This window comes from Eleutherodactylus coqui, chromosome 1, assembly GCF_035609145.1.
Source record: "Eleutherodactylus coqui strain aEleCoq1 chromosome 1, aEleCoq1.hap1, whole genome shotgun sequence".
Classification (NCBI taxonomy): Eukaryota; Metazoa; Chordata; class Amphibia; order Anura; family Eleutherodactylidae; genus Eleutherodactylus; species Eleutherodactylus coqui.
Genome location: NC_089837.1, coordinates 265957814 through 265975147, shown reverse-complemented (window position 1 = coordinate 265975147; position 17334 = coordinate 265957814). Strand labels below are relative to the sequence as shown.

The following is a 17334-nucleotide window of genomic DNA, read 5'->3' as shown; positions in this document are numbered from 1 at the left end:
GCATGGCTCGAGAATGGAGCCCTCCCCGCTACATGCACGACCAAAAACTTAACCAATGCTACGAGAACATAAGTTACAATCTCTTTTCTCTGAGGTTTTGGCTGGGAATCCACCACCCATCCCCCTCCCACATCCTTCCTTCTCCTATATTTTTCTGTTCTCCCCCCCACCCCTTCTTTTTTCTCTTTCTCTTTTTTTTCTTTTAATTTTTTTCTGATTAATTAATTACTATATGTTTGATGAGACATACAAGAATTATTTGAGAGTTACTTTTACTGATAAAAAAATCTTCTTTACGGAACAGGGATGTAGGTCGGAAAATGAGGAAAAATTCTTGTGTATGTCAATCTGTTTATTTGATAATATGCTATTACAATTCTGTACTCATATTTCCATGGCAGACCAAATAAAATCCCTTGAACCATAAAAACTGAGGGAAAAACTCCAGATAGGTCCCCCAATGAAAAGCTTTTGTGGTAAAGACAAAAATCCTGTTTTCTCGTCCGTGTCATTGGGGAAAACAGTAAAGACATCGGGATGTTCCAGAGCAGTTACTAGTGGACAAAAAGGATAAAAATGCATGTGGTAAGTTTCTTGCAGACTGAAAAAGTCTACGACAAAGAAAGGCATCAGTTGATGCAAAAGTGTGTTCTCTACAGAAAAGTGTAGAGAGAAATCCACATTGCAGTCTTGCACACTTTTAGAACCGATGCTCCATGTTGGACTGGCCAAGAGGTGCCTACTGCTCAAGTGGAAAGGGAGACTCCCACCTTTTTTTATGCATAATTCCTCTTCAGCCTAAAATACTGGACTCTATCAGGATTACCATCCACTGGAGGGTGAGGAAGGAGTGGCCAAGGGTCAGCTGAGGGAAGTCCAGCCATCATCAAAGGAAATGATGGATTGAGAAGGGCAGAATGATGTGCAGATCCAGAGTGTCCATTGATATGTTCCACCTGAACAGAATGATCTGTTTGGAGAGGCTGGGAATGAAACTGGCTGTAGGGATTCTCTTAAAAAGGAGGAGACCATAAATTCCAGAAACCTCATGCAATGGCAGATAGATATTGGGCAGTGCCTGGAGAGAGCAAACACGCTTCTGAAGCACCTGCCGCTTCTTTATTGGGAGCCGGATTCTGGCCCGAACCGCGTCGAAAGAGTCCTAGGAATTCCACCTGCTGGTATGGGAAGAGGAAGAACTTGGAGCAGTTGCATTATATCCAACTGAAACGAGACAGAGTCCAAAGTGATGTGAAGGCTCTCAAGAGTTGCTGTCCTGGACAGGCCCTTCCCCATACCATTGTCCAGGTAGAGAATAGCTGATACTTCTCAGAAATGAAGGAGTGCCATCACAGCCAATTCAAAAGGAAAAGCCACAAAAATATGGTAAAATGGGGGAATCGCTGGTGAGTCTGGTGAGAGCAAATGGGAACATACAGGTAAACATCCTTGATGCCGAATGAAGGAAAGGAACTACCCTTGGGTCCATCGACACAATAACCGTTCTCAAATACTCTACTCTGAAGTGCTGATGAAACTCAAATCGCAATGTCAAGGTTTAAGTCCAGTACTGGGCAAACAGTAACAACCTTCTTGAGCACAACAAAAAGATTTGAATAAAAACCCTTGTAAAGGTCCTTGGGAGGAAAGGAGACGATGACTCCTTAAAAAAGAAGGTTCTGTATCATTTGGGCGAACACTTGGGCTTTGAAGGAGGTGCTGCAAGTCTGGAACTGCACAAAATGTCTGGACGATCTGAAAATGTAAGAGCGCCAAAATGTCTTTGAACAGAGCCAGTCTTTCCCCCATCCTGTACACATGGGACAGAAGACTTGACACATGAGGACGTGGATGCTTCACGGTGCTATGAGAGTCACGGTCTGAAGAAGGGCTTCTTTGAATCTTGGAACCCATCTCACCCTCCAAGGTACTAGGGCTGGAGTGCAGGAAAGAACGAAAATTAGTCCTCTGCTTGTTCTGTTAACCTGACTTGTTCTTTGGAAGAAACGTTTCCGCCTGTAGACTCAGAAATAATCTTAACCAGCCTACTACTAAACAAAAACAGGGACCAATGAAGGGAAGACCCTAGAGGATCCTCTTAGGCCGGCTTCACGCTAGCGTTAAAATCGCGCGGAGCAAGAGTGTAAACGCAGAATTGTGAAACCCATGGTTTTCTTCACATTTGCGATGTTTTAATTCATGCGATGCTGCATAAAAAATAAAATAAAATAAATCATGGCATGTGCTATTTTTCTGTGCTTTGCTTTTTTTAATCTCCCAAGTTTCCCTATGGAGCTTCCTTTTTATCACATCGCAAAGCACAAGCTTGGTATTTTCGTGCACTGTGGTGCGTTTTTAATACTAGAAAGTCCTATTGACTATTGTGCTAAAACTTAGAAAATCGCAAGCGGCAGCGATGTTTTTGTGAGAAAAAGCAGCGCTGGCACTCAAAAATCATGGGAAAAAGACGAGATTTTGCGGTGATTTTCTAGCAGCAAAAACATGATCGCCAGGGTTAAACCACCATTAGAGGCCACATCAGCAGAGCAGCATTTCAGTTACAGGGTCCTTTACATGGCTATCAACACAGCTGAGGAGCAAGCCAGCAGTCTGGTCGCATCTAGGGAGACCTCGCAAATATACTTTCTCGAGTGGGAATTCTGCAGAGCGATATCTGCAAGCTCCTCTGGGGAAGAACAGGCTAGACTACCACAGAATACCTGCTCGGCCAATTCAGAAGTCGCTGTACTGACCCAAGAAGAGGTATAGGTGGGATAAAGCACCGAACCTGCTCCCTCAAACGATGACTTGGTTAGAGATTCCATTTTCTTATTACGCAGGTCCTGAAAGGACAGTCTCCCATAGAATGCATGGTATGCCAAGCAGAAAAGTGTGGGGTGGACGACCATTTCTTACCCAACTTGTCCGGAAAAAGATATGTATCATCATTACGTTTTGGATTAGTAAAATGCTTGTCTGGAAGGTTCCTCTCCTTGTCTAAGACTTTGTAGAATTCTGAGTGAGGAAGGGGGAGGGCAGAATGCCTCAGTGGTGGATGGTTCTTGATCCTTAAAGTTGTTATCCGGTTATGTAAATTTCTTACCGTTACTCGCAGAGTTAAGCCCCATTTACACGCAACAATTATCGCTCAAAATTTGTTCAAACTATGACTTTTGAGCGATAATCATTGCATGTAAATGCTACCATCGTTTGCTTTTCTGCTGAACAATGATTTTTAGTTCAGCATAAAAACCATTGTTAGGTCGGCCAGCTGTTAGCAGGGACTGCACGCTATGATTCTCTACGGGAGCGCTGATTACATTCTTTTCAGCTGCTGTCCCATGGGAGAACAATGGAGCTGTATGCAGATAACCGATCACCCGCTGTTATCTGCATACAGCAAAGGGAGCCTCATTTACATGTAAATGAAGCTAATTAGCTACTAATAGGCATTAGTGCCCATTAGTAGTTATGCAAAATGACCGCTTAAACGGTTATTCAAGTTATCTTTTGAACAAATTTTGAGCGATCATCTTTGTGTGTAAATGTGGCTTTAGACCTCTGACTTAGAGCTGCGTCCAGACAAGAGGTCACGTGGTATTGTGGCCTCCATTGTCCATAAAAAGGAGTCTTGTCAGCGCAAATATGCTGTCCAAACTGCAGGCAGTGTGTTATAGAGCAAAAGGAGCTGATCAGATTGAAGTATCAATTTTATAGGGAAAGATTCAGTATAACTTGTATATTATTCATTTATATCTCTGCACATTCTGAGTTGAACAGTTCAATGGGCGGTGCTATCAGTGATTGACAATAACCGCGTATGTATAGTCATAAACAGCTAGTTGTCAATCACTGTTGGACCACCCATCAGTAGATTACTAAAAGCTTGGCTTTGTATTTAGTCCCATATCCTATAAACTGGTTGTGCCACCTTTTGAAAATTCAGCTTGCACACTGTTTGGCCTCATGTCCACGGGCAAATTAACAATTTAAATCCGCAGCGTTTTTCCTGCACGCGGATCCGCGCCCCAAAGGGATGCATTAGACACCCGCAGGTAGTTAAATACCTGCGGATGTCATTTTTCCCTGCAGGCGCGGGTCCCGCGTGCAGGAAAAAATCCAGACATGCTCCATTCAGGCGCGGGTCTCCCGCGGGGACGGCTCCCGCAGGCTTCTATTGAGGCCTATGGAAGCCGTCCGGATCCGCAGGAGACCCGCGCCTGAATTAAACTCACCTGCTCCGGGCGATGCAGGTCTTCCTTCCTTCTCGGCCAGAAACTTCTTTCTTCGGCCCGGCGGATGTGCCCGACGCATGCGCGCGGCACGCAGCCGGCGTGCCGAGCACATCTGCCGGGCCGAAGAAAGAAGATCCGGCCGCGAAGGAAGGAAGACACACACGGCCCGCAGCAGGTGAGTTTATTCCTATTTTCAGCCCTTATGTCCGCGGGCATGAGGTCTTTGGCTGATCGCGGCAGGTCTGCCTTCTAAAAAAATCTAGAGTTTAGCGGTTGTTGCCAGGTGAATTTGGAGCCAGCTATACATTTTCCCCCAAAGTGGCCCTCATAAAGATGTATGACTATCCATTAAATACATGGATTAGCAGGGTCCACCAGACCAGAGGTTCCTGCTATGATCTCCACAATAGAGGGAAATCTATGGGCATAAGCAGTATGCGGCACGGGAAATAAGATCAACTGTTGTTCTATTGGGATAATCCCTTTAATGTGCTACTTACATGTGGATTAAAAAAAATTCTTATGGGAACTTTTGCCTATGAAATGACAAAGATAATCAGATGCGACTTCTTTATACAAATAAAACATTGGCATACCTTTCCTGGATGTTTGTGGCACAAGCAGTACATGACAGTGAAAAACCAGTATCATGTGGAGACGGGAGCGGAATTCTCCTAAAGTAGATCCTTCAACAAATGCTTCTAATGTCTTTGTAACAGACTGCAAGGACTGCTTTTGATCGTTCTCTGCATATAAAAAAACAGTATACAAACATACGTCAAATTTGTACCATGCAGTCTTGTACCATGCAATCGCATCAAGGACATACACTTAATACATCACCTTGCTCTTGCTCCACTTGCAGGTAATTCTCAACCAACTGATAAATAGAAAACCAGTGCCGGTGGGATTTTTCAGCATGTCGATTCACAGCATTGTCAAGACTTAACGACCAGGAGCTATAAGGGAATAAAAGTAGTGGAGAAATCAACTATGATAATAACAATTTAATGGAGTTTAAAACTTACTGTCTAGAAATTACATATTACCACAATAAAATGTTTTAATAGTTATTTAAAAAATAATGACATTCAATTGGCTAGCAGAAATCTGATAAAAAGCCAGTGGCGTATCATAAACCCCTCAGTTCTGATTATTTGCGAAGAGTTGTTAGTAGATAAAAGCGGCGCTTACTTTGAATACTATTTGTCAATGGTTTTAGCAACAACCAGTACGAATCTGAATCTAGCAGGGTCACAATACAGGTCGTAATTAAAGATCAAATAATAAACCTTACTTCAGTTCAAGCTTCCGCCACTGAATAATAAGCTGTGTAATTTCATCTAGGTTCTTTCGCAAAGACAAATTTCGGCTAGCGTTTTCTTCCCAGTCCTATTGGAAGAAAAAGGAATATTGTATTACAATATCATTTCTACTACATTAAAATAAAATATCTCCATATCAATTAACAAAAATGACCAACTGCACATTTTAAAGGGGTTTTTCAATATGAATTAATTGCATATCACTAGTGTATTCCATAGCTTCATGACCATGGGGGTCTGCCCTCTGCACTTCTGATATAGCATTGGCACTGTATCAACACAAAAAAAAATTGCACCTAGCCCCATACAGTTGAGGTCAGGCCCCCACCAATCATAAAATGATATGCCATTACTTTAGTAAAATAGTTTTTAGTAATCCAAACATTATTAGGCCAAACATTTAACAGAAGATGTCAAGTGACGTTTGGTCAATAAGGAAAACCTCATCATGCAGCAACATAAACAAGTAGGTTAAAAAGAGAATTATGGAAAATGGAAGGTATTTACAAAAGTTTTTTCTTCAATTTTCCGAGCAATAAAGCTACAGTATCTTAATTACCTGAAGACCTCCAGGAACCCTTTCATGACCAGGGGTGATTTGGGCCTTCCTGCCTATAGCAACATTTCACCTTTTGGAATGCTGCATTCTAAGAGCTCATAATTTAAAAAAATAAATAAAAAATCAAGTCACACTGCGCATGTCCATTACATCAGATTACCAGGCATGCGCAGTGCAAATCACAGCCCGTACGCAGTCTCTGTTGTCAGTGTATGGGCTGTAATGCATACAACCCTGCAGGAAACATGCAGTGCTGTATGCATACGCCCGTGCGAATGAGCCCTAAGGGTGATTCTGTTTTGTTTCTTAGTTTACCCCAAAACAAAAGTCAGAATGCATGTGGCTTTATTTAAAAATGGAATGAAACATAAGGATATGAAGCTTTAAATGTATCTGTCTCCCTTAGCCTTAGCCACAGCCATAGCTTCTGTATCCAGAGGTTAATCGACCAAGTATATTAATATTTTTAGTAAAGGCACAAAAGCAGACAGGACTGGAGTAGAACAGACTAAAATTGGTGGCTTGGGGTGAATTATCGTATGTTTTGCATAACACATATTCAGCATGACAGAAACGTATTTACACCAGAGCAACTTACACACATGCAAAATATTCCCATGTCATCCAGAATGTCAAAAATTGCTGTACATGGGTTCAAAGAGGTAGGGGGGGATGAGGAGGGGGGTGCTTTCTATTTGTTAGCTTTTATTTTTGTATTATCTTTGCTTCACTTTTAAGAGAGGAAGCACATGGTGTCTTCTCTGCATGCCTTCAAGCACAGTCTGCACTAGGTATTTCTGTGATGCCTTCAATGAACACGGAGTGACTGTGTTCCCGAAAGCGGAAACCGCACCTTTGCATTCAGGAAAACAGTGCTGAATATTAGCGCTGTGTTCAGGTTTCTTCTTGACAAGGAACTGATTATTCCAGTTGCCTTTCACACTACAGAATGGGGCTGCCATTGTGAAAGCCCAATCCTGCCGATGGTGTGTGCAGGAGTGCACAGTGCCAACAATCTAATCAAACTAGCCTGTTTACATGGACTGATCCGGAAGGAGTTAATCAGAATGTTTTGACTCCAATTTGTGACACTACACCTCTCCTCCTGTTAGTTGGTTTAGGTGCAAGATAATTACACACCACTTCATGTGTCAGCTTGTGTCTACGTAGAAATATGGAAAATGCTGGACTTTGCATAAATGTCCTTTCAAGTAATTTTCTAAGAGTATCATGTAATATACATTCTGCCACCCACAATCCACTTCGGCAGAATTTTCCTGCAGACAGATATTAAAGACAAGCACAAAGTGATGAAACATGAGCAGAAAGCAAGCATGTTTAAATGAGTAATAAAAGTAACATATTTGTGAAAATTCTTACTTGAGATTTTGCCAAAAGAATTTCCAACCCATTTAAAAATTTGGAAAGAGGACTGGAGAGCGGAAATCCTTGTATTCTATCAATTATAACCACAAGCTGTAAATAAAAAGATAAAGATGTTAAGCATAGATATGTTTTGTATAAAAAAAACTAAACCAAAAAAATAAAGGAGCTATTAGGAGCTTTAGACAAATCTGGGAAAGTGCGCAGAATAAATTGATGCTATACAATAAAGAGGATTATTATTTTCATTATCTTAAGCCAGGTTCTCACATGTCCAGCTTTCTTATCCCTCCAACATTTAGTGAAATGCCGGAGGTAAACTGGCACTGGAACGGATCCTGTAGTTTTCTATGGGACAATTCATGGCAACCAGTGCATCAGTTTTGCTGAGGGATGTCTAACCGTGCCAGACAGGAAAACATTGCATTGTGGCATGTACCGGTTAGTCTACGGACACCAAAGTGTAACGAGAATGGCTCCAAAATAGTATCAGTTGGTGTCTGGCTTCAGTAGTTTGCCTTGCTTCTCATCATGGATATCCAGTGCTGGCATACACATTAAATTCTGAAGTTGTTCACTACTGTATGCCAATAAGGAAGACGGAATTTTTTTCTCAATCCAAACTAAATAAAGACAGTCTTACATGCCACAAAGAAGTGAATCTTCACTTTTAAAAGAACTCTGCCAACTCATATTAGCCCAATCATTAAAAGTTTTGGGCTAACAGGAGCTGTAGTGCTCAGCCATGGATGGCACGCTTATCTTCCTCCCTGTTCCATCACTATCTCTACGCATGACCACCAGTTGTTGTATACCGCAGAGTACTTATGTGTGCTCTCATAATAAGTGTGACATCCCCAGATATCAATTGGTATGTTGAATATAGTGCAGTGATTTTTAAATATTTATTTATAAATGGTATGATCACTGTTTTTCTGATACAGAGCTCCAAATCCCCTGAAAATACAGATTTAATGCCTGAAGGCATTACAAGAGGGAGTATGGAAGTTTACCACAAAGCAACTCATTGAGTGCAAGCACCCTCTAGTAGCAGCTACAGTCAGCCAGCATGGTATCTATGGCCAGGGTGTTAATGCTGCAAAAAAAACAATCTGTGGAAAATTGCAGCATTTACAGTAGCAGCACAGTAGATGAGACTTTAATAAATCTGCACAAAATATGTAGGGAAATTAACTTTTATTGCAAACATGGAGTCCGCAGCATTTACACAATGAAGAGTGACAAAAACTGCACCATTGCCAATGTTCAGCAGAGTTGCTGCAGCCACCCTGTGCGGTTGCACCCTTAAATTTATGTTTACACAAGAACTTTAGAGCTCTATATCAAAATGAAGCTACTCCGGTTGCTTAAGTTTAAAAGTAAGAGTTATTCAGCACAAACTCGTGAGCCTACTTAGCTTAAGAAGAAAGAGACTATAATTCAAGGTGTGACATTCCTTTTCAGAAATAGTCAAGCTCTAATGCATCTTTTGTAACACACCAAGCTCTATTTTTCTCCTCAAAAATCCATAGATAATATGCTTTCCTCACCTGAGCCAAAGCAGGATGATCTGGCCATTCTTCCAGCAACTTGTTCACCTCTCCACTGAAGCGGCTTAGCACGGACTGGCACAGAGTAACCTGCTGGATGTTAGGATGCTGATAAAAGTCATAAGGGCCTTCATACTGCACTATTAGGTCTGAGGTGCTGTTGCCCAATATTGTGTTCTGCAGGAGAGTGCTAGCCAGCAAATGGCTGCTGAGGAGATGATCATTTAAGTCTGCTCCTAGAAGCAAAATTAAATCAGAACAAACTTCAGATTAAATGTAAGAGAATGCATTATTAATATAATGCAGTAAATATGCACAATACTAATAAGATAATTTACCACAAGTCCGTTCATATTGGATTGTTATTTAAATATATTCTGCTCTTGTTATTTGGCCCTCCTAGTCTTTTACAATTAGAAAAAAATGAATACAATTTTAACATAAAAAGGTAAAAACTAAGTAATACAAAAAACCACAACGAATACTAACAATTCTCAGGGAACATTCTGTCATTTGCCAGAAATGCACTAAATCTGCAGAGAGTATAATTTCAATCAAGTACATGTCTTCTGTGGCCCAATAAACAAGATGATCAGTAAGTAGTGGGACCACTATGTTGGGTGATACAATCATTAAAACGATGTACCATTGACATAGCAGTGATTCATTGAGTGCTTGCATACTGTCCTTGGGTAGTATTGACCATAATCTATTCACTCAATGTCCAATTGTGACCCACAGATTCTTGATTAGCGAGGGATCTGGGGACTGTGCTGTCTGAGGAATCATCTGGTCACCTTGCAAAGCATGTCTGCTGATGATAGCTGTATGGAGCTTTGGGTTACCATGCTGAAAAATGCCTTTGGGTATGCCCAGAAGATGTGATCGTACAACAGGCTGCAGCACACCATCATCATAATGGCATACCATCAATGAGCCCAATACGTACTAGAGGTGATCGGCTGTTGACGCTGATGGCATCCCAAACCATGACTTAACACTGACAAGGAAGAATATTGGAAGGATTAGCCCGATTACCACACTCCCCTCCAGACCCTAACTTGGTGATATTCATTGCAGAGACAGAATCTTGATTCGCTGATGAACATTACACTATGCCATTCGTCATGCCGGGTAGCTCTGGGGAACTGAATTCAATGGGAGCTGTGCCTACGCACTACGGATGGTACAATCTGCTTCTTGCACGGTCCTTTCTGACAACAATGCCAGGAATTATCTGATTGGCAAGGATTCCAAGTGTCAGTCCTCTGCTGATCATCTATCTTGAATATAGGTCATCAATAGATAAATACCAACGCCCCAGAGAACGCCTTTAATATTAGGCGGTTTATGCTTGCATTAGGCATTTTTCTTTATTTCGAGAACCTTTTTTACCTAAACTACCCATAGGGTCTATTTTTTGCAGTGCTGATGAATAGAGACTCCTGTGATACAGTTTTTTCTCCCCAGATTAATATGCTATAAAGACTGAAGTGTAACTAAATGTTAAAAAAAAAAACTTCGACATATCATATGTTTTAAAAAGTAACTGCACTTTTTACAAACTTTTTGATGTCAGAGCAACATGTTAAAATTTTGATCAGTGAGAGTCATGCTACTGAGAGCCTTGATCACTAGAGTGAAGGGACTGCCGTATACCCACTATAACCATATAAATAAATGTTAGAAAAAGAAATGAAAAAAAATACAACTAAATCCTCATACCTATGAGAGGGTAAAGAGATTCTACGAGGGCAGCAGTGGTCTGGTAAGAAGATAGGAACACGCTCAGGTAATTTCTGGTTAGATTCTGTGTGGGGTACTGATGATACCAAAGAGATCTGGCAACACTTAGACACAGCTGCTCATGAATGAGCATCACAGAATGCACAGAGCTCTGAGACAATAGTGCAGTTTGATCATCTTCTTGGCCATCACTGACTTGTGTCTCCATAGCAGCATCCAGACTGAATTGTTCCGTTAGGTCTGCAAAATCCTATAAAGGAAATAAGTAAACAGTAAGAAACTGTATCCATTGATTCAAAAAAAAATTTGTGAACAGTGCAAAATGCATGTTTTTCTCATGGACCACAAAAAAAATAAAAATGTGTATATATATATACATATATATATATATATATATATACACATATATATATATACATATATATATATATATATATATATAAATATATATATACATATATATATATATATATACATATATATACACATATATATATATACACATATATATATATACACATATATATATATACATACACACACAGTATATATATATTTTTTTATTTTATTTTATTTTTTTAAATGAGTCAACAATGCAATTTAATCTCGCAAGTATTTATTAAACAATTCTAAACAAATAAAAATACAAAAATACAAATAAACACAAATAAAAATAAAGTAAATTATGATAAAAGAAAAAACTATAATTCTAAACAGGTCACGATCTGGACAGGGGAATCAAGGATCTTTAAAAGATCTAATAATATCAATCCATTCAATATAGGTTCAAATAAGTTTAAAAAAATAGAAAAAACAGAAAAAATACAAGAAAAAAATACAAAAAAACTCTCCAATAATAGATAAACAAGAAAAAAAGAATAACAATAATAATAAAAACCCTAATCCTTCAACTAAAATTATAGTGAAAAGAAACAAGGCAATAGAAACAACCACACAAAAATCGCTAATACATTTTGAACAATCGCTTTTAGAATTTTCTCCATGTCTATCACCCCCAAATTTTAGTGAAGTTAATGACAAGATAAATAAGATAGAAAAATTCATGGTTGCAACTAATGAAATATCAGCAACACCTAAATCAATAATTGCAGATAAAATAAACACACCTCCGTTAGATTTCAGTCAAAAACTCAACAATCAAAAAATAAATACTAATTCCATTAAAAACAGTACAACAACTAATTTTTTAGGAGCGCGCCCCAAAATAAAACTAGGACATTCTATAAATCCAGAAACTATTCCAACAAAAAAGAAAAAAACCATTCCACCAATAGTAACACCGCCTGTAACAAGATCAAAAATCATGCAATTCTTCCAGCCCTCAACATTAATAACTCCAAAAAATACATCAGGAGACGGGGAAAAAGAGGAGGGAAAAGGATTAGTAAAAAACAAAATAACACGAACAACGAAATTGACAATGAATTAGCAGCTGCCCACGGCGTTTTTAATATATCGAGCCATAATTTAACACAGGATGAATTAAAATTACTGAGTAAAGGTTTATCGTTCTGCCCTTCATCAGTCTCAAATCTATTCGATCTTTTTATTGACCTCAATCAATATATTCGTAAATTAACATTAAATAAATATTTTATAATCAATGAAAAAAACGACTTAGTAGAAACAACAATTAATTTTAATATTGATGATCCCATTACTACCGATTTAAAACATAAAACAAACTTTTATCCAACAGAAATTAAAGGAGTATTTATAGAATCATTTTATCATAATGTTTTAAAAGATTTTACTAGTATGTGTGATACTGATATAAAAACTAGAATTAATAAACACAATTTATCTTCGAGAGAACAAAACGCGGTCCAAGATCTACATAATAATAAAGAAATTGTAATAAAATGTGCCGATAAAGGGGGCGGCATTGTGATAATGGACTACGTTCGTTATGACGAAATTAATCTAAAAACGTTAAATAATACAGACAATTATAAAAAATTATCATACGACCCTATAGAGACCATTCAAAAAAATGTACAAAAACTAGTAGAAGAGGGTCTTTTAAACAATAGTCTCACTAAAAAAGAAGCGGTTTTTATTACATCAATAGAATCTGAAACTCCATTTTTATACCATTTACCTAAAGTGCATAAATGCACAAAAAATCCACCAGGGAGACCTATCATCTCTGGGGTTAATTCTGTAACAAGCGGCCTTACCGAATATATTGATAGAATTTTACAGAAATATGTTTTAACACTTCCCACTTTTTTAAAAGACACAGGTCACCTTTTAACTTTAATAAAAAATTTTAAATGGGAACATGACTATTTATTATGCACTTTAGACGTAGAATCCCTATACACTTGTATCCCCCATCAATTAGGAATTTTAGCCGTAAAAAACTTTTTAGACAATGATCCCCTGATGCCAATAAACCAAAAAAAGATTCATTTTAGATGCTATAGATTTTTTATTAACCAATAATTATTTTTCTTATAATAAAAATTTTTATTTACAAACGCAGGGAACGGCAATGGGATGTAAAGCCGCACCTACGTTAGCTAACTTATACATGGTTTTTTTTGAACAGGATAAAAATATTAGTGCTAACATTGTTTTACACCGAAGATTTATTGATGATATTTTATTAGTATGGAAAGGCTCGGAAACGAGCCTCCTTTCATATATAGATAATTTAAATAGGAATAATAGTAATTTAAAATTCACACATAATTTTAGTCGTGATAAAGTAGTGTTTTTAGATCTAGTTTTAATGCCTTTTAAAGATAAACTAATTAGCAAGACGCACTTTAAAAAGATTGACAAAAATTCCTATCTTGACTATCGCAGCTGTCATGCGACTAGCTGGAAGAATAATATACCATACAGCCAATTGAAAAGAGTGAGACGTAATTGTTACCATGACGAAGACTTTAATAATCAAGCACAAATTATCAAAGAGCGGTTTAAAGAAAAAAGATAACCCTTAAAAATAATAGAAGACGCACATAAAAAATTAATTGCCCCACAAAATCAGGAAAGAAAAAATGCAGAGAAATTTTTTTTTTAAAAACAAGATAAGATAAATCCAATATTTATAACGAGATTTAATAATGACAATAAGAAAATTAGAAAAATAATTAGCAAACACTGGCCAATTTTACATAGCGACCCGTTTTTGTCAAACTTTTTAGATACGAAACCTACCCTAATTTTTAAACGTAATAAAACCTTACAAAATTTAATCGCTCCTTCCAACCCCGACAAGAGTAAAATTAGGAATAAAAATAAATGTGATAATTTAACAAAAACCGGAGTATTTAAATGCCATCAAAGGAATTGCAAGTGCTGCCCTTTGATAACACATAATAAAACTAAATTGTAATACTTCAGAAGTCATTTACCTTATCGAATGCCCATGTAAATTAAGATATGTAAGAAGAACAATGAATAAATTAAAAAGTAGGATTGGAAATCACTGCCAGAACGTTAAAAAAATTTTTCGGAATCACAGTTTATCCAGACACTTTTTTGACATCCATAATGGAGATGTGTCTAAAATGTCAGTGACTCCATTGGAAAGCATAGATTCCAGATCCATCTCAGCATTGAGAAAAAAGGAAATGTTCTGGATCTATAGGCTTAATACCCTTGTTCCTGCAGGGCTTAATAAAATGCTGGAAAAAATATAAAATTATTTTAGCATTTATTGATTGGTAATTCTATGATATTTATTATATTATATTATAAAGTTAGAATGAATTGTCGGGATATAATGTGTTTTTACGGAAGATTATGCCAGTGTATTAGTTTATTATATAGTGTATTAGAATATATATTATTCATATAAAGAAGCATATTAAATATTATGTATTTTTATATTTAATATATTTTATCCAAATTGTGGTAGTACAGTATATAAATTATAGGTAGATATAATAGATGTAAACTACTAAATCGGGTTTGATTCCCTTGGTAGATAGATCGAGAATAGTAACCACTGTCGGAACCTTAGACATGTGTAAATAAAGTTCATTGTGAAGAAAAAAATTTGACACGCAAGAAGCGAGTCAAAGAGTGACGTGATTACGTCAACCTGATCTCCCCAGGTAGCGGTATCCCCGCCCAAATTCATTGAGAGAACGGCATGCACACTGACTGGTAAGCCAGCCTTTTAAATTTATGTATAAATGGATTGTGTTATAATGTGTTACTTGAGCTTGAAAAAGGCGACAGAATGGTCGCAGAAACGCGTAGCTCAGTAGATCGTATGTATTATATATGTTAAATAAATTGATTAAGATATAATCAATTGATTATTTTTCCCATGAGTGCAAGCATTGTTTTTTCTTTGTTTCTGTTAATGATTATATAACGAGCCCCAACAATTTTGGGTGCTGCTCGTAATAATTGCTGTGCGGCTCTCTACGGATAAGGGATACAGCTTCATATCCATACACGCTTTCTAGGATTTCGGTGCCGGTGAGACTCATGTTTCCAGCTTGGTCTCACCTGAGCACCCGGTGAGTGATTGCCTTATACCCCACCACATTTGATTACTGTATTTTTATTTATTCTTATTCTCATTCTCTCTCTCATTCTCTCTCTCATTCTCTCTCTCATTCTCTCTCTCATTCTCTCTCTCATTCTCTCTCTCATTCTCTCTCTCATTCTCTCTCTCATTCTCTCTCTCTCTCTCATTCTCTCTCTCATTCTCTCTCTCTCTCTATATATATATTTTTTTTTTTTTTTTTTTTTTTTTTTAAATGAGTCAACAATGCAATTTAATCTTGCAAGTATTTATTAAGTAATGCAACAATCACATTGCAGCATTTTTTTGGAACGAAAGAATACATTATATCAATTTTAACTGCATGGTCAGTGCAGCAAGCCCCAGAGATTTTCCTGGCGTGCCACTAAAGGGGTTAAAAGACAACCCTATGAGCTTATTTAGTAGTCCCACTTGGTTTAAATTTTTTTTTTGACAAAAAGTAAATCTTAAAAAAGCTTTGTTTCGCATTAATTCTTTAGAGACCAGCCTATTTTGTGCCTTAAGGACCAAGCGATTCCCACTGTAACACGCAGTAGCCCAGGAGGTCCAGGAAATTTGAGCTGGGAGGCTAGAGATGTCACTGGGGACCGCGGTGACCTATCCCGGACCTGTGATCGCCACTATCCAATAGATAACGGCAATCACAGAGAAACAAAAAAAAAAAAGTTTCAGCTTCCCTCATGGATTGGATCCATGAGGGAGCTGAAAAAAACCTCACCTCTATCCTCCGTGATGTCCCGCGGCCATCTGGACCTGCCGTGGGCTTCTGGGCATGTGCCAATGTGACGGGCATGCGCAGAAGGCCGGGGGGAGCCCTACAATTTTAAAATCTCCCTGCACCCGGCTGTCAAAGCTAGCAGAGTGCAGGGAGATGTTACTGGGAGCTGCTGTATGTGGTTCCCGGTCACATAACTGCTGTTATCCATTGGAGAACGGCGATCATGTAAAGTGAAAAAGTGTAAAATTAAAAAATTTAAAAAGTTTAAAAAGACAAAGTTATATTTCCCCTTATGGATTGCATGGATGGTCCATATAACACTGTATATGGACATGGTGCATATGTATACACAACACATTCATAGACTATAGTAGCACTTCCTAGTGGGGGTTCACTAGCTAGAATATTAGTGATGCCTGGGCTTTAGCACTAGATGTTGTACCATGTCAACATTTTTAAAGGTTACCTCAATTTATCTTAAAATTGATGCTGACAGCAAGTTTAATGAACATAAGTGTTAATAGTTAACCAGGATCAGAACAAGGAAATTTTCATACCTGATCATTAAGTGGAAATCGAATACGGAATTCTCTCTCCTCCTCTTCCTCCTCTGTAACACCAGTGCCAAGACTCTTGCTCTTGTATTTATAGAGGCTGCTTTCCTGTCGTTCCCGCTCTTTAGCACTCTGTTCTTGCTCATCCCACTCATTAATAACAGCCTAAAAACAAAATTATGAAGGTAAAATACACATTATCTTCAACATTTCATTTCTAACAAAAAAAATAACAAGATTACTTGTACCAGTAATTAGTATTCCGTGAGCCCATGACGGCACCAATGAGAGAAGACCCACCATACTGACAGGAAACGGGAACCTCACAGAAATCTTTAAAAGTGGTAACAACACTTCACCTCCTCAGTTCTTTTACAAGATTCCATGGACTATTTGAGTTTTTTTTCTATTTTACTTATGTTTATAGCTAATCCCTCACCACCACCCCCACACACACATTTTGTTTTTAAACACAGCAATAGGGGGGAATTAGTGGTGCGGTCATGAACTTATGGAAAACCCAATCTCCGATAAGTAATCTTAGTATTTTCCTTACCCCCATGACAGTGCTCATGAGAAATTAAACTAGGTTACTAACTAGGGAAGGGGGGAATGATAGCCTAAATAGCTTATGGAGTTGGAGAATTCCCCAATAGTGTACCAGCAAAACTTAAAAGCTGACTTGTAGCTTTGACGTATTAGTACTCTTTCCTGATGCTGAAACCCA

At 38.1% G+C, this 17334-nt stretch overlaps 1 protein-coding gene across 2 annotated transcripts in view; it reads right to left on the bottom strand.

The window, feature by feature from the left end:
• Window positions 1-17334, bottom strand: part of MDN1 (midasin AAA ATPase 1) — a 351783-nt gene that overhangs the window by 86426 nt on the left and 248023 nt on the right. For both annotated transcript variants that reach the window (XM_066608461.1, XM_066608470.1), the window contains exons 64-70: window positions 16611-16772; window positions 10778-11048; window positions 9053-9288; window positions 7500-7595; window positions 5533-5627; window positions 5079-5194; window positions 4832-4981 (exon numbers count right to left, since the gene is read on the bottom strand). In XM_066608461.1, the coding sequence (XP_066464558.1) occupies window positions 4832-4981; window positions 5079-5194; window positions 5533-5627; window positions 7500-7595; window positions 9053-9288; window positions 10778-11048; window positions 16611-16772 (1126 nt within the window). The remainder of the gene's footprint in view (window positions 1-4831; window positions 4982-5078; window positions 5195-5532; window positions 5628-7499; window positions 7596-9052; window positions 9289-10777; window positions 11049-16610; window positions 16773-17334) is intronic.